Below are 17,669 nucleotides of genomic sequence, written 5' to 3'. Positions count from 1 at the left end.
CAGCCTGCGCAAAAAGAGTGAAGCTCCATCTCAAAAAATAAAATAAAATAATTGAATGAGGTGATACACACGGAGCACCTGCCTGCAGCAAGCACTCGATACATGCCACTGGACTCGCTGTTCTTGTCTGCACGATTCTCCCAAGCCACGGGTCTGGAGCCCGCCCACCAGGGCCTCCCCCGAGCAGGGCCTACCTTTCGCCATCTCCTTCCATGTCGGGATCTTCTTCAGCCTGACAAAGTCCTTGCAGAAGTAATGTTCCTCCCGCTGCTTGTCACTCAGGCCCTTCAGAAAGGCTGCAGAGGCAGGAAGGAGGGTCAGGGTGGGGGCAGAGGAACGGGCCAGGGGCTTGCACCCCCACGTCTCCCTTCTTGCCTCATCCAAGAATGCAAACCAGCTCTTCCTGTCCATCCTTCCCTGGGCACACAGGGCAGGCATGCTGGGGGAGCCTCAGAGGCCCCTAGAATATCTTGTCCTGCTTTCTTTGTTCAGGGAGGGAAACTGAGATCTGGGGAGGCTGAGGGACTGGCTCAGGCATCGCAGACCTGGGTTGCGATGAATTCAGCTCTGCCACTTTCCAGCAGCGTCCACATCTCTCTGGGTCCCCCGTTTCTCCCTGATTAGAACGGGGGTGAAGACATCCCCTGCGGAACAGCTCTGAGCTTCCTCCCACACACTAAGGCCAAGCCGGTTGGCAGCACTCAGCCAGTGACATTATCCATCAGTCCCACCGCCAGTCAGTTCTGCCCTCACTGTCACTACATGCAGGCAGCGGGACAGCTGTCCTCCTCCAGGAGCTGCAGGACCAAGCAGACCTGGCACCTGTCCCCAACATCCCCCCAGCAGCGGCTGAGGGCTCCCAGCATGACCAATGGGGCTGGAATCGTTCCCATTTTAGATGCGGAAACCAGGGCTCAGGGAGTTTGGGAGGCCACCCTCACACAGCAGGGACTTGAGTGAGGAGCCAGGCACCCCTCACCCGCTCACGGACTCTGGGTCCACCCTGGCCGGCTCCTCTTGCCTGGGCACTGTCCCATGGGCTCCGCCTTCCCTTGGGGGTTGCACCAGGCACACAAACTTGGAAACCGTCTCAGAAGGGCCCGCCCCGACTGCGCCGGGCGAGGCTCGCAGCTCGCGGGCTCCCCCTGCTGGCCCGAGGCCACCTGCACACCCAGGCTCTCAGCCCAGCCTGGCACCCTGGACCACAGGCTCCCGGGATGGGGCAGCCCCCACGGCAAACAGCAAAGGCTACAATTGAGAAACTCAAAAAGCATCAAAAAGTATGTAGAGGCGGGAGAGCAATTAGAGGGGGTGGTAAGAAAGGAAAGATTGCAGCCTGGAAGCTTCTATGCACATGGTGGTGAGGGGGACGGGTAGGTCCCTCCACAAATGCTCAGGGAGGTTGGGAGGCCACCCTCACACAGCTGGGTGTTTTCCCAGCCAGAGTCACTTCATCATCCAGGCCTCCATCTCCTCATCTAACCACTGCTGGCAGTGGTGATAACAGCCCAAGGATGCTGAGAGCATTAGATGACAGAACTCACGCAAGGGCCCAGTCCAGAGTCCCTGCTGGATGCAAAGGTGGGGTCATCACAAAAGGCTAGGCCCACCCCTGGTCATCCCCAACTGCTGCTCAAGCCAGAGCCACCTTTCCTGGCAGCCACTTCTGCCCCCTCTTCCATAAACATGTTTGGGCACAAGTAGGTCCTGCATTCAGTGCCAGGGATGCATTGAGTGGGCTGACCTGGCCCTGGCCCTCGTGAATCTACAACCCAGCTGGGGAGACGAAGCTGGTCCAGGCGATTTAGTCAAGCAATTCCAATTCTGAGACGCATTATGAGACACTCAGGGGCTGGCAGAGGAGTTCCCTGGGGAACCCTGAGCAGGCAGGGCGGCGGCGCAGGCTCAACAGAGACTAGGAAGAGGTGTGGGAAGTATCCAGGGTGGAAAGGGTGTTTGGCAGTAGGAACAGCACGTACAAGGTCGCAGGGGAATAAAATTGTTTGTGGGGTGACAGAGGTGGGGAACTGACTTCATCCCAGGGGTGCTATAACCAGATTGAAAATGCTTTCACCTGGCCAGGCACAGTGGCTCATGCCTGTAATCCCAGCACTTTGGGAGGCCGAGGCGGGCGGATCACCTGAGGTCAGGAGTTCGAGAACAGCCTGGCCAACATAGTGAAACCCCGTCTCTACTGAAATTACAAAAAATAGCTGGCCGTGGTTGTGGGCACCTGTAATCCCAGCTACTCAGGAGGCTGAGCCAGGAGAATCACTTGAACCCGGGAGGCGGAGGTTGCAGTGAGCTGAGATCATGCCACTGCACTCCAGCCTAGGCAACACAGCAAGACTCTGCCAAAAAAAGAGTGTACCATGTGCCTTCTTTTTTTTTTTTTCTTTTGAGACAGAGTCTTGCTTTGTCGCCCAGGCTAGAGTCCAGGGCATGATCTCAACTCACTGCAACCTCCCCTCCCAGGATTCTCCTGCCTCAGCCCCCCAAGTAGCCGGGACTACAGGCGCGTGCCACCACGTCTGGCTAATTTTTTGCATTTTTAGTAGAGATGGGGTTTCACCGTGTTAGCCAGGATGGTCTCGATCTCCTGACCTCGTGATCCACCCACGTCGGCCTCCCAAAGTGCTGGGATTACAGGCGTGAGCCACTGCGCCCGGGCGCCATGTGCCTTCTTTCTAAGGGGCCAAGGGTACCTCTGCTGGCCCCTCCATCACTAGCGTCCCTCGCTTCTCACAGCCCATTCCCTGCCCCCCCTTTTCAAGAGGCCAGCCTCCCTGCTGGGCACGTGGCCCCAGCATGACCTGAGGAGCAGGCCAGGGGCTCCCATCTGAAGACTCCTTTCTTTGTGTGGGGGTAGGGGACGCTGGCATCTGGAAGGAGCATTCCCAAGTCTCCGCTGTCCTCTTCTGTATAATGAGGCTGTGGGAAGCTACCTCCTGCATTTCACAGGAAGTGGACCAGGCTAGCCTGGCACGTGGCAGAGGGCTGAGCTGCTGGCAGCCGGTACCACCTATCAGGGGCAAAGAACAGGCCAGGGAGGAGAGGCCACTCCATCCGGGCTCTGCACCTCTCATTGGCAGCTCAAATGCCAATAAGTCAGTTAATAAATATTTATCAAGCATCCTCACCTTCACCAAGGTGAGGTCCTGGAGCCTGACCAAGAAGAGGGGAGGCCAGAAAGCTTCAGGGAGGAAGTGATCCCAATTTCTCTGGTTGGTCCCAGGGGCTGTAAATCACTGGAAGAAATCCCACCACCAAGCAGAAAGCTGCCTCTAAATTTTTCACCTCCCCCATGGGGGATCTGTCAGCCTGGCCACTCAGCTGCTGCTTTGGCAGGGGACCCCACCTTCCCCCCTCTCCCCAGCTGCCCCCACTCCTCCTCCAGCTGCTGTCCTCCCCCACCGAGCCGGGCACCTCCACCACCTGCCCGCACCTTGTCCTCCCTCCCTCAGGTCATTGGGCATGAAGGTCCCTCCTGCCAGCGCTGCCACCTGCCAGGCCCACCTCCCAGAGGACTCGCTGCTGCAGGTCCCCCTCCACCAGGCTGTCCTGCCTGCCCTCAAATAATCCCGTCCCCTCCCTCAATGCCCACATTCCATGCCCCTGCAGCTGCCCCCTCCTCCGCTGTCTCCACTTCCTCCCTCCCATGCTCCCTTCAGTCCACCCAGTCTGGTCCCTCCTTCCAACAAGGTCAAGGTCAAGGTCAGCACACCCCATACCGCAGCCCCCGCCCCCCCCCCCCCCCCCCGCCTTCCCTGTGGACAGGAAGTGTCCTTGCTGCTTTCCTCCCTAGGTTTTCTAATCAGTTGCACAGATTCAAAACCCTCTTTAAGCGAGCAATCTCCGGGGCTGTCCCTCCACTCTCTTCTGATCCTCTGACCCCCACAGCGCCTGCCTGCTCTCATTCCCCAAAGCCCAGGCATGCAAAACAGAATGTTTGACTCTTTCCCCCAAAACGTCATTTTTTTGTTCCTCCATTCTTCCCCCTTTTTTACTCAGGGCCCTGCACCAGGGGTCCCTCCCTTTCCATCCTCTTCCTGCCTACATCCCATCCAGCCACAGCCCTGTTGGATTGATCCCCGTGACACCCTAGAAATAAAGCCTTCCTCTCACCCCCCAGGGCGAAGCGTTCCTCATGGCTCCCTAGATCCCAACAGATGCTCCCAACTCCCAGCTGATCCCCGTGTGCATCTCATCCCCATCTGTTCCTTGACCGGCAGCCATGGATCCTGGGAACATAAATCAGGTGCCATCCCTCCTCTGTTCAAAACTGCATTCAAACGCCGGTCCTCTGGCCTCTCTCCTACCTCACTCCCAATGCTGCATTCCCCACTACACCAGTTCCCCAAACAGCCAGGGTGCTTCCTGCCCCAGGCCCTTTGTACCTGCTGTGCTCTGCAGGATATGGGATAGTTTGCTTTTGTTTACACTTATTCTTTTATTTATTTTTTTTGAGACGGACTCTCAGTCTGTCGCCCAGGCTGGAGTGCAGTGGCACGATCTTGGCTCACTGCAACCTACACTCCTGGATTCAAGCAATTCTCCTGCCTCAGCCTCCCTAGTAGCTGGGATTACACGAGTGCGCCACCACGCCCAACTAATTTTTGTATTTTAATAGAGATGGGGTTTCACCATGTTGGCCAGGCTGGACTTGAACTCCTGACCTCAAGCAATCCACCCGTGTCAGCCTCCCAAAGTGCTGGGATTACAGGCGTGAGCCACGGCGCCAGCCCCCTTTCTTGATCTTGGCCATCTTGACCTGTAGGTTCCATAGGCGATCTGTTGTGTTTGCCGTTGGATTCCCACCACCTGGCACGGCGCGTGGGCACCTGAGGGTGGCTGAGGGGCGCGCTGAGGAATAAATGAGCCAAGACCAAAGGTTGAGGGCGAGTTTGCTAAGAACAGAGTCTTCCAGGCAGAGGGAACAGTATGTGCAAAAGCCCAGAGGTAAGAGGGAGCCAGACATGATCCCCTAATTAAAAAACAAAAAAAAGAGAGCATTTGGGTGGAGAAAGTGAGGCCAGTCGGTCTCTCCAGGTCTGCCTCCCCGTCTGAGGATGGACAGATGCTGGTGGCAGCCGGCCTAGACCCAGGCTGCACCTTTTCTGCTGTTATAGGTCCCGCCAGGTTTGGGCTCATGACCTCCCAACACCATGCTCAGTCTGAAGCCTTGGTTTTCCCATCTCTGGAATAGGGACAAGGCAGGCCTTCCCTTGCTAACACCCAGGCTTGCTGGGAGGGTCAAAGGAGAAGGTGGCTGTGCGCTGCAAAGTGCGGTCTACACGCCAGACACACTCACTCCTTCCTGGTGGCGAAATAATGCCCAAAGAGAACAAAGCAAACAAGACAAAGTTGTGGAGAACTTTTTTTTCCAACCTGGGGACACAGCAGCCAGAGGAGCTTTTCTAATTATTTCGGTCCCCAGCACTTGGGGAGGCCAAGGCAAGCCAATCACCTGAGCCCAGGAGTTCGAGACCAGCCTGGACAACATGGAGCAACCCCATCTCTACCAAAAAAATACAAAAAATCAGCTGAGCGGCCGGGCATGGTGGCTCACACCTGTAATCCCAGCACTTTGGGAGGCCGAGACAGGTGGATCACCTGACGTCAGGAGTTTGAGACCAACCTGGCCAACATGGTGAAACCCCGTCTCTACTAAAAATACAAAATTAGTCAGGTGTGGTGGCACATGCCTGTAATCCCAGCTACTCAGGGGGCTGAGGCAGGAGAATCGCTTGAACCTGGGAGGCAGAGGTTGCGGTGAGCCGAGATCACACCATTGCATTCCAGCCTGGGCAACAAGAGCAAAACTCCATCTCAAAAAAAAAAACAAAAAAATCAGCTGAGCATGGTGGATGTGTGCCTGTAGTCCCAACTGCCTGGGAGGCTGAGGCAGGAGGATCACTTCAGCCTGGGAGGTCAAGGCTGCAGTGAGCTGTGATTGTGCCACTGCGCTCCAGACTGCACAATAGAGTGAGACCTTGTCTCTAAATAAATAATTTGAGTCCCCATATTTGCCACCTTGTGCAACTGTGACCTCCCCACTGCGAGGCCTTGGCATGCCACTGTGTGGGCACTCTCAGACGGCTGGACCTGTGGCCAGAAAGTCAGGTACCCACCGTGATGCTGGCGGGTCTGGTGGGCTGGGACCCGGACGGACCCCAGAGGCCTTGCTGACGCGTCTCTGGCTGGGCAGGCCCTGGGAATCCCATGGAACTAGACCAGGGTGACCAGAGACACCTCAGGTGCCCTAGCAGATATCATCTGGCAGATGCCACCACCTTGTTCTAGAGAAGAGGCAGAGTGACCTTCCCCCAGTCACACACAAGTGAGAGGAACCTGGACTTGCTCCCACGCTGTGCTCCCTAAGCATGGTGGCCTGGTCTGAGTGACCCACAGCCCACACAGCCCCTTCTCTCCAGCAAAGCCCGCAGGATGGCTCCACTTCCCAGAGACAGCATGCTGGCTCTGCCACCAGCCGGCTGGGCACCGACCTTGAGGACATCTGTCAGCCTGTCCCTTCTAGTCTATGGACCCAAGTGCACACCTCAGAAGGCCAGCATGCCAGACAGCATGTCTGTCCTCACCACCAGAAGAAGGCTGTGGCCTGGCTGATCCCCAAAGAGCTACACACTGCACTGGTTTCTGATTTATGGGGAAAGAAAAGGCCAACCGCGCCCATTCAGCATCTCACCTCCGTGTCCTCTATCGGCAATCCTCGCCCGCCAGGCCCCTCTTCGTTCCCCCTGGAGGAGAAACAGGGGCCTTAAGCCAGGAACATGCCCCACGCATTTCTGTGATTTTTTTTATTTTTTTTGAGACAGAGTCTCACTCTGTCACCCAGGATGGAGTGCAGTGGCGCGATCTCAGCTCACTGCAACCTCTGCCTCCTGGGTTCAAGTGATTCTCATGCCTCAGCCTCCTGAGTAGCTGGGATTACAGGCACGCACCACCACACCCAGCTAATTTTTTGTATTTTTAGTAGAGACAGGGTTTCACGATGTTGCCCAAGCTGGTTGTGAACTCCTGACCTCAGATGATCCACCCGCCTCAGCCTCCAAAAGTGCTGGGATTACAGGCGTGAGCCACCGCGCCCGGCCTTGCCCCATGAATTTCTAACATTTCCCACCTCCTCCTGTAAGAAGGACAAATGCAGACTTAAAGCACAAGTGAGTTTTATTTTATTTTCTATAAAGATGTAAAACATGCATTTTCATTTTCTTTCATTTTTGAAGAGGCAAGAGTATTTCACAGCTCAGTGAGACAGGTGTTGTAAAAAGATGTCTGCAGTAAATTTTGATGGAGAGGCCTGACCCCGGACGAAGCTTCCAGCGGCTCCCAGGCACGAAAGCCGAGCAGGAGGAAGCAGGCTCCGCCAGAACCATAAAGTGCAGCAGGCGAACGGGAATTCAATGATGTGTTTTAAGAAGTGTCTCTATGGCACTTTGCAAGATGGTGTTCAGAGAGGTGAGGGCAGGCTCTGGCGCCAAGGTGGGGCTCCTCTCAGAGAGAATGCCAGGTGGGCAGCGCTGATAAAGGCTGGGCTCCCAGAATGCGGCGGCATTTAGACTCGGTGGCAGGGGCATTAATCGCCTGCGCTCACTGGCCCGCAAGAGCAGGGTCTTGTCAAAGGCCACAGCTCAAGCAAAGGGGAGACGGAGCACGCAGCACCTTGGAGCCCCTCTCCTCTCCCCTGCCCCCTTGTCTCTGCCCACACCAGGGCACTGACAAGGCTGCGTCCCCAGAAGACAGGTGGGAGAAGCCCCCCGACTCCCAGGAGTACCTGGAAAATTTGCCAGTGCTGCAGTCAAATCAGATAAGCCATCCACTCTGGATGAAACCCCACGGCGGCTGAAATTAGCCCTGGCTTCTGCACAGTGTGGTGTGAGGCTGGAGAGTAGCAGCCCCACCTTGAGTCACCAAGGAGAGGATGGCCTAGGCTGTACAGGCTCAGGGCCCCAGCACGTGAGACAAGCCTACAAGCGCCCAGTGTCACCACAGCCAGCACAGAGCAGACAGAGGAGACAGGCCTGAGGACCTGAGGGGTGACAAGGAAGGGGAGGCCGCTGGGACCCATTCTGGGCCATGGTATGTAAAATGGTTTCTTTTCTTTTTTTTATTTTTAGGAGAGACAAGGTCTTGATATGTTGCCCAAGCTGGTCTCGAACTCCTGGGCTCTAGCAATCCTCCCACCTTGGCACCTAAAGTGCTGGGGTTACAGGCGTGAGCCACCACGCCTGGCCCAAAGTGGTTTCTAATGTGATCCCAGCACAACCTCCAAGCAGGTGCCATTGGTCCCATTTTATAGATGAGGAAACTGAGGCTTGGAGAGCAAGGAAGCAGTAGCACGTCTCCACATCTGACGACAACAATGTCCCTGCTCTTTGTGGCTCACAGCTCTGCCTGCAGGGGGCGTTGGAACAAGGACCCAAAGCCAGGCCCTTCCTGTGATGACACAGCGCCAGATACTGACAAGGGCCCAACCGTAAGTCCTTCATGCCCAACTGCCTTTACAGTGAGGGTGTTTCCATGATCTTCTGATGAAAAGGCACTCCCGGGGGATAAAGAAGTGCCTCAAAACTGAGGGTATTAAATTAGAGAAAGTAGGGCGGGCACAGTGACTCACGCCTGTAATCCCAGCACTTGGGAGGCTGAGGTGGGTGGATTGCTTGAGCTCATGAGTTCAAGAACAGCCTCGCCAACATTGCAAAACCCCATCTCTGCAAAAAATAGAAAAATTAGGCCGGGTGCAGAGGCTCACACCTGTAATTCCAGCACTTTGGGAGGCTGAGGCAGGTGGATCACGAGGTCAGGAGTTCGAGACCAGCCTGAACAACATGGTGAAACCCTGTCTCTACTAAAAATACAAAAATTAGCCGGTGTGGTGGCATAGGCCTGTAATCCCAGCTACTCAGGAGGCTGAGGCAAGAGAATCGCTTGAACCCAGGAGGCGGAGGTTGCAGTGAGCCGAGATTGCACCATTGCACTCCAGCCTGGGTGACAGAGCGAGTCTCCGTCTCAGAAAAAAATAAAATAAAAATAATAATACAAAAATTAGCCGGTGTAGTGGCACACACCTGTAATCCCAGCTACTCGGGAAGCTGAGGTGGGAGGATTGCTGGAGTCTGGGTGGCGGAGGCTGCAGTGAGCCAAGATACCACCACTGCACTCCAGCCTGGGCAACAAAGTGAGACCCTGTCTCAAATAAATAAATAAACAGGCCAGGCACGGTGGCTCACTCCTGTAATTCCAGCACTTCGGGAGGCCGAGGCGGGCGGATCACCTGAGGTTAGGAGTTTGAGACCAGCCTGACCAACATGGAGAAACCCCGTCTCTACTAAAAATACAAAATTAGCCAGGCGTGGTGGCGCATGCCTGTAATCCCAGCTACGTGTGAGGCTGAGGCAGGAGAATTGCCTGAACCCAGGAGGTGGAGGTTGCGGTGAGCCGAGATCGCGCCACTGCACTCCAGCCTGGGCAACAAGAGCGAAACTTGGTCTCAAAAAAAAATAAAAAAACAAATAAATAAAAATAAATTAGAGAAAGTAACCCCTGGCTAGTAAAATCAGACACTGCTGAAGTGTCCCCAAAAGACTGAAAGTCTCCCAGCCAGGAAGATCCAGCCTGAAGGTATGTTCATACCTAGAGGGAGAATGGGCCCATGGAAATGAGCGTCAGCCTGGAGGTAAAGAAAAGGAGTGTCGATCCTTTAAATATGGTCTTTCCCGGGCACGCGCGACGATGTGAGGAGTGGGGTGGAGCGTGTGTGGTGTGTGGCTACGGCCTGAGCAAGAGCCGCCACGGACCATGAGCTGAGTAAGTTCTGGAGGGATCCTGCCTCTTGGAGCCTTTGCAGCCAGGCAGCTGTGAACTGTAAGCTAGAGTGAAGCAGAAATCTAGGAAGATGAGCTCCAAGGTGGTCATAAGTGAACCAGGACTGAATTGGGATACTTCCCCAAAAAATGGCCTTAAGACATTTTTCTCTCAAGAAAATTATAAAGATCATTCCATGGCTCCAAGTTTAAAAGAACTACATGTTTTATCCAACAGAGAGAGCAGAGGAGTTATGTGGACTTGTTGGTCAAATACGCAAAGATTCCTGCAAATTCCAAAGCTGTTGGAATAAATAAAAATGACTACTTGCAAAAAAAAAAAAAAAGAAAAGAAAAGAAAAGGAGTGTCCAGGGGGAAGCCGAATTTGGCCATCAGCTTGGAGGACAAGCTGGGCCATGGGGCTGGGCATCCTTACATGGGTCCAGAGCAGGCACTCAGCACTGCATATAGATGGAAATACCGAGCAAATGCCCGGGGAAGGGGATCCTTGTGGGTGCGCTGACCCTTCTCAAGCAGGGAAGCTTACCTGCCTTGCCCAGGGCAAGGCTTCCAAAATCACTTAACCAGCCCTGGATGAGATCGCATGCTCTGAGCAATCCTAAGATTACAATTTGGCTTCCGTGAGGCTTTCCCATAGTGAGAGGAGGCTCTGCTCAGGCACACCTGAGTTTTCAGACCCACTGCCATTATATTTCCCCACCACGAACTGCACATATGCCTTCTGACCTATACGTCAGTCTCTTGTGAGTTTGGTTACTATGTGCCAGGCTTTGAGAGAGGATCCTCTCAGGCAGACAAGTATTTGGAGGCCTATCTAGGTACAGCCCTGAAATGAGAGCACATGTCCATCAAAGACATGGAGAGAATGTTCAGGAAGCCAGGCACAGTGGCACACATCTGTAATCTCAGCGGTTAGCACTTCTGCAGGTGGAGGTGGGAGGATCACTTGAGCCCAGGAGTTCGAGACCAGCCTGGGGCAACATAATGAGACCCTGTCTCTGCAAAACATTTTTAAAAACATTAGTCAGGGATGGTGGCACATGCCTATAGTCCCAGCTACTCAGGAGGCTGAGGTGGGAGGATGGTTTGAGCCCAGAAGTTGGAGGCTGCAGTGAGCTGTGATTGCACCACTGCACTCCAGCCTGGGCAACAGAATGAGACCCTATCTAAAAAATAAAAAAAAAAATGTTCAGCACAGCTTTATTCACAAGACACTCAAATGCCTATCAACAAAAGAGTGGGGGCCAGGATGGTGGCTCACGCTTGTAATCCCAGCACTTTGGGAGGCCGAGGCAGGTAGACCACCTGAGGTCAGTATTTTGAGACCAGCCTGGCCAACATGGTGAAACTCTGTCTCTATTAAAATACAAAAATTAGCCAGGCGTGGTGGCGGGTGCCTGTAATCCCAGCAACTCTGGAGGCTGAGGCAGGAGAATCGCTTGAACTCAGGAAACAGAGGTTGCAGTTAGCCAGGATCGTGCCACTACACTCCAGCCTGGGTGACAGAGCAAGACTCCATCTCAAAAAACAAAACCAAACAAAACAACAAAAGAGTGGGAAACAAGCTGTGGTACATTCATATGCTGGAACACCATACAGCAATGAAAAAGAGGGAACCATTGCCACATCCAATAGCGTGGACGAACTGGCCGGATATTGAGTAAAAGGGGTTAGACTTCAAGAAGAGACAAAATGAACAGATATCACAAGAGTGATTAGCTCCAGACAGTACCAAGTGAAAAGAGGCGACTTCTGGCGTGATGGCAATGCTCTACCTTTTGACCCAAGTAGTGGCTGCACAGTTGCATACACTGTGCACTGAAGATCTCTACACTTGTGGCACTTGACTGTCAAATGTAACTTGGCTGAAAGTGTGATTTGAATGTAACGATGAAAAGTGTAGCGGTTTTCAAGGGCCACGGCTCAGACCCTAATCAAAGGCAGAGTCCAGCTGGGGCAGCCCCCCAGATCTCCCGTAATGTGATGGCTTAAAAAATACACTTGGCCAGGCACAGTGGCTCACACCTGTAATGCCAGCATTTTGGGAGGCTGAGGTGGGCGGACTGCTTGAGGCCAGGAGTTTGAGACCAGCCTGGGCAACATGGTGAAACCCAGTCTCTACAATAAAGGCTTTAAAACATTAGCAGCCCATGGCTCACACCTGTAACCTCAGCACTTTGGCCGAGGTGAGTAGATTGCTTGAGCTTAGAACTCTGAGACCAGCCTGGGCAACATGTCAAAACTCTGTCTCTCCAAAAAACACAAAAAATTAGCTAGGCGTGGTGGCGTATGCCTGTAGTTCCAGCTACTCGGGAGACTGAGGTGGGAGGATCGCTTGAGCCCAAGAGGTTGAGGATGCAGTGAGCTGAGATCTCACAACTGCACTCCAGCATGGGCAACAGACCTTGTCTCAAAAGAAAAAAAAATTAGTTGCACATGGTGATGCGCGCCTGTACTTCCAACTACTCAGGTGGCTGAGGCAGGAGGATCACTGAGCTCAGCAGTTGAAGGGTGCAGCTAGCTATGATTACACCACTGCACTTCAGCCTGAGCAACAGAGCAAGACCCTGTCTCAAAAACAATTTAAATTAATTTTAAAAATTTTGGCCGGGCACAGTGGCTCATGCCTGTAATCCCAGCACTTTGGGAGGCTGAGGCGGGCAGATCACGAGGTCAGGAGATCGAGACCATCCTGGCTAACACGGTGAAACCCCGTCTCTACTAAAAATACAAAAAATTACCTGCGCTTGGTCATGGGCACCTGTAATCCCAGCTACTCGGGAGGCTGAGACATGAGAATGGCATGAACCCGGGAGGCGGAGCTTGCAGTGAGCCGAGATCGTGCCACTGCACTCCAGCCTGGGCGACAGAGCAAGACTCTATCTCAAAAAAAAAAAAAATTAAGAAAATTGGCCAGGCCCAGTGGCTCACGCCTGTAACCCAAGCACTCCGGGAGGCCGAGACGGGCAGATCACGAGGTCCGGAGATCCAGACCATCCTGGCTAACACGGTGAAATCCTATCTCCACCAAAAACACAAAAAAATTAGCCGGGCGTGATGGCACGCGCCTGTAATCCCAGCTACTGGGGAGGCTGAGGCAGGAAAATTGCTTGAACCCCGGAGGCGGAGGTTGCAGTGAGCTGAGATCACACCACTGCACTCCAGCCTGGGCAACAGAATGAGTCTTCATCTAAAAACAAAACAAAACAAAACAAACAAACAAACAAAAAATTAGCCGGATATGGTGGCGGGTGCCTGTAATCCCAGCTACTCAGGAGGCTGAGGCAGGAGAATCACTTGAACCCGGGAGGCAGAGGTTGCAGTGACATCACACCACCGCACTCCAGCCTGGACAAAAAAAATGAAACTCTGTCTCAAAAAAAATTTTTTTAAGAAAATAAAAACACACCTTCAAATTCTTTGAGATTCTTTCTTTCAAGAGATGGAGCCTAATTTCCCTCTCCTGGAGTATGGCCAGACTCCCTGACTCGATTCTAACCCCTAGAATAAAGCAGGAGAGACTTTGAAGACAAGGTCACAAAGAAGGCACTGTGGCTCCATCGGGGTCTCCTCATGATCCCTCTCGTGGAGCACATGCTCTGGGGGAAAGGCTTAGCACATCTATCCCATGTGAGACACTCAAGCAGCCCCATGGAGAGGCCCCAAAGTGACAAACTGAGGCCTCTCACCAAATGCCATTTTACGGGAGGGAGCTGTTTAGGAAGCCCATCCTCCGGCCCTAACCAAGTCCCATCTGGCCTCAGGGGAGGGAGACCCTGAGCTAGAACCACCCAGCTAAGCTTCTCTCAGTTTCCTGACCCTCAAGAGACGGAGAGAACGCAGGTTTGCTGTTTTACGTCACTAAGGTTCGGGGTGTTTTGTTACACAGAAATAGATAACTATTGGGGGATCTCCACATCTCACCCCCAAAAGCGTCCCTCTAACTGTGGCTTCAGTAGCAGGCAGAGCCCCAGACCAGCCCCACTCCTTGGGCCTGGCCCACTGTCACTCAATAACGGGTCTGGAATATCATTCCCCAGCTGGATGCCTCTTCTCAGGCCACCACCCCTGAGACGCCTCCTCTGATCTCCCCAGCTCAGGTGGCCCCATCTGCTACGGTGTCTTCACAGCACTGAGGTTACCCAGCCTTGTCTCAGCTGCTAGAACACATTCTTTACAATAGATGCTCTGTAATCCTCACACCAGATTACAAGCTCCATGAGGGCAGGGCCCTTGCCTATCTGACACATGTCTGAGTCCCCAGCCTGGCCACCTAGAGGGTGTTCAATAATGGTTTGCTACATGATTGGAAATCCCAGCTCGAAGCAAAGAGGGAGACCCCAGTGACAACACAGCAGCCCGGGAACCCCAACCCCATCACAAGGTCCGGCTGCTTTCCTGGCACCAAGGAATGGGGTTGTGGGGGCTGGATCCTAAAAACAGCAGCAGCCCTCGAGCAGGTGCCTGGGCGCCTTGTCTCCGTAGCTCTTTCCCACCCTCCTGGGTTGTTGTCCTCTGAGAGAGTGCTCAGGGGAGCAGGGGTCTCTGTGGCGACAGTGGCTCCCCCTCCAGGGGTCTCTGCCAGCCCCCAACTCCTCCTACTGTTCTGGGGCAAGGGCCTGACAAGTTCTCCATCTGCTCACGGACTAAAGTCGGTGCTTTCTGCCGTCACTTTTAGATCCTGGCGCAGGCCACGCAATTCATGTCAGGAGTAAATCATTTTGATTTCCACCTCTGGTCCCGAGAAAGCCATCTTCTCTTCACCCCTAACACCGCAGGACCCTCCATCCTGCCTGCCCTGCAGGGAGGCCGCACCTACTCCACCATGGAGGCCCAGCCAATTAGCCACTTTCCTGCACTTTTGAAAGGGGATCCAGCCGGGAAGAGTCACAGGATCCCAGGAGGCAGGCCCTGAAAGGCAGGGGCAGCTGGGTGCCCGGCAGGGCTATTTGGGGCTCAGTAGCGGCAGCTCAGGTTCTCTCCCTCCCCAGGCCCCGGACTCATGCCCCCTCCAGGAGCAAGAGGAAGTGGTGTGATTCTTGAGGGGTGTCATCAGTTGTCACAGGGACAAGACCCCACCTCTGCCCTGCTCCTCTAACCTCTGTTCCTGGCATGAGCAAACTGCTCACAAGTGGCCAGAGGCCAGCAAGAAGGGGAAAAGGGCGCCAGACCACGTGCCCAGGAAGGCATCAGAGTGCGGGCTTGGGGTGGGGTGGAAGCAGGACAGGCCAGCCCAGGAAGGTCACTCTGTGAGGTTACGTGCCCCACCAGGTGGGACGCCAGCCCCGGAGCTGTTCCCTCAGCCCATTCCCGAGCACTTAAGAACCACACTGTGCAAAGTTTGGAGAGTCCGGGATCATAACCTCCACTTTGCTACCAGCTCCGAGTGACCTTGGGGAAGCCAGCTGTGGCACTCAGCCTCAGTTTTCCTCCTGCACAGGGGAGGAAGTTGGTAGGTCCTGCACAATCTCTGGGGTGCCCTGTGACCCATTCCAGTGGGGTAAGGAAGGCCGCCTTCCTCACGCTGCCCCCTGCGTGGACACTTGGACCTGGTCTGGAGTGAATTGTTCTGTGGGGCTGGGAACACGCGGGGGGGCGGGGGTGGCTGTGAATGGGGAGGAGGGGTCCGTTCCAGGGCAGATGGGGCCTCAACTTCCCCAGGTCTCTCGGGTGGAAGGGGCTGCTCGCTCGTTGGGGGCTGCCCAGCCGGGAAGCTCCACGTGAGGCCGCCCTCTCCCTCGCGCCCCCTCGTGCTTACACTTACATTTCGCCTCCTTCCAGTCGGTGGAGGTGCTCAGGTCCACCTTCGCCGCCATGGCCAGGGGGGCCCAAGTGCGCACCCCGGCTGTCCGCCCCACCGCCGCCGCCCCCCACGCCCCAACTCCCGCCGAGGTCTGCGCGCGGCGGCCGAACACGCCCAGGAACGCCGGGGGACCGCACGTGCTGCTGCGGGTCCTCGTGGCACCCGCCAAGTGGCGGGGGAGCGGGGGGACCAGCAGCTGCCCCGCCGCGCGCAGCTGTGCCAGGCGGCCGGACAGTCGGCTCTGCAGAGACATGAGCGGGAGGCGCGGGACGGCTCTCCGCCCACTTGGACTCTATTTACGGCGCTCGGGAGTGTCTCTCCCTTATTTACTCTGGGACCGGGTGGCGACTGCCAGCCAGCGGCGACCTGCTCGGAGCCAGCGGGCGGCGCGGCCAGAAAACCCGGGAGCGCCGCTGGGCACCCTGGAACTTGTAGTCCGGGCCGCCGGATGGGCCCATGCACTCGTATACACACGTGCGCGCCCGCCCGCCCGGGCTCCCAGTGTCGCGGATGGAGCCACGCCTGAGCCTTTCCGACTTCTCCCGTGGCCGCCAGGCGCCTCCCCTCCGCAAGACCTCGGCCGCCTCTAATTTTCTGGTTGGCTGAGGGTCGGCTTCACCGGCACGGGCTGAAGCCCCCGGGCCTTCCACGCAGCCCCGGGCCCCTCTGCCGCTCGGCTCCACGGCGGAGCAGGCGCGCCGGCCGCTGCGTATCGAGCTGGGAGAGCCTAGCGCGGCTTCCGCGGTGCCGAGCGTTTTGCAGCCTGGGAGACCCGGGCTTCTCTCCCCACGGGTCAGCAGGGCACCGCCTCCACACCCCAGCCTGCCCTCCTAGGGACAGGTGCGACGAACGGGTAAATCCGGTTTGGTGACTTCTCCTCGTCGCCTCTGCCTTCTAACAGCCCCGGGGCCAAGGCTCAGCTGGAGCAGAATCTAGGACAGCTGGGGAGGAGAGTCGAGGGTGGAAATAGTGGAATTTGGAGGCAGGAAACTTAGGCTTCAAGTGGCGTTCAAGGGTGGAAGGATTGGGGTGATGTTTTTGTGTGTGTCTGTGTGGTTTTTTTCTTTCTTTTTTTTTTAAAAAAAAAAAACAAAAACCGGCCGGGCGCGGTGGCTCACGCCTGTAATCCCAGCACTTTGGTAGGCCGAGGCGGGTAGATCACGAGGTCAGGAGTTCGAGGCCTGCCTGGCCAACATGGCGAAACCCCCTCTCTACTAAAAATACAAAAATTATCCAGGCGTGGTGGTGCATGCCTGTAATTACAGCTACTCGGGAAGCTGAGGCAGGAGAATCACTTGAACCCGGAAGGCGGAGGTTGTGGTGAGCCGAGATCGTGCCATTGCACTCCGGCGTGGGTGACAGAACGAGACTCTGTCTCAAAAAAAAAAAAACACACACACACAAAACACGAGGATGGATTTTTAAGTACTTTTATATATTTTTATGTACTATTAATATTACTTTATGATAAATATAATGAATACAGGCTGGGCCATTATAATATAATGAATGTAATAATGAATAATGAATAAGTGCCTCACACCTGTAATCTTTGGGAGGCTGAGGCAAGAGGATTATCAGAGGCCAGGAGTTCAAGACCAGCCTGGGCAATATAGTGAGACCCCTTCATCTCTACCCGCCCCCACACACAAAAATTACCCTGGTATGGTGGTAGACACTCACCATACCAGGTGAGTCCCAGCTACTCCAGAGGCTGAGGCAGGCAAACACTTGAGCCCAAGGGTTCAAGGCTACAGAGAGCCATGATGGCACCACTGCACTACAGCCTGGACGACACAGTGAGACCCTATCTCAAAAGTAATAATAATAATGAGTATATTTTAATACCAGGGAGGAACGAGCCAGGGTTTCAGAGAAGGTTCTAGTACTAGTGTTGCTGCCCTGGGGTACCCTAGCCCCTTGAGACTCAAGCTTCTTGAGTTGTCAGCTAGGATTAAGAGAGTCTGGCTGGTTGCAAACCTGCTTCTGTGGTCCAGGCCTCTGGCTCTGAGTGTGGCAA

General features: G+C 54.9%; 1 protein-coding gene across 4 annotated transcripts in view; it reads right to left on the bottom strand.

Annotated features, from left to right (window-relative positions):
* MACROD1 (mono-ADP ribosylhydrolase 1) overlaps positions 1-16,083 on the bottom strand; it is a 170,341-nt gene extending 154,258 nt beyond the window's left edge. For 2 of the 4 annotated variants that reach the window (XM_024255640.3, XM_054525736.2), the window contains exons 1-2: positions 15,611-16,081; positions 195-296 (exon numbers count right to left, since the gene is read on the bottom strand). In XM_024255640.3, coding sequence (XP_024111408.2) covers positions 195-296; positions 15,611-15,902 — 394 coding nt within the window. In that variant the 5' untranslated portion in view covers positions 15,903-16,081. Of the gene's footprint in view, positions 1-194; positions 297-15,610 lie in introns of all 4 variants that reach the window. The other 2 variants (XM_054525738.2, XM_024255642.3) reach the window with 2 other exon arrangements.
* Positions 16,084-17,669: the final 1,586 nt, after the last annotated feature.

The sequence above is a fragment of the Pongo abelii genome, chromosome 9 (assembly GCF_028885655.2).
Source record: "Pongo abelii isolate AG06213 chromosome 9, NHGRI_mPonAbe1-v2.0_pri, whole genome shotgun sequence".
NCBI lineage: Eukaryota > Metazoa > Chordata > Mammalia > Primates > Hominidae > Pongo > Pongo abelii.
Note: the sequence above shows the minus strand (reverse complement) of the source record. Positions and strands in the feature narration are given on the sequence as shown.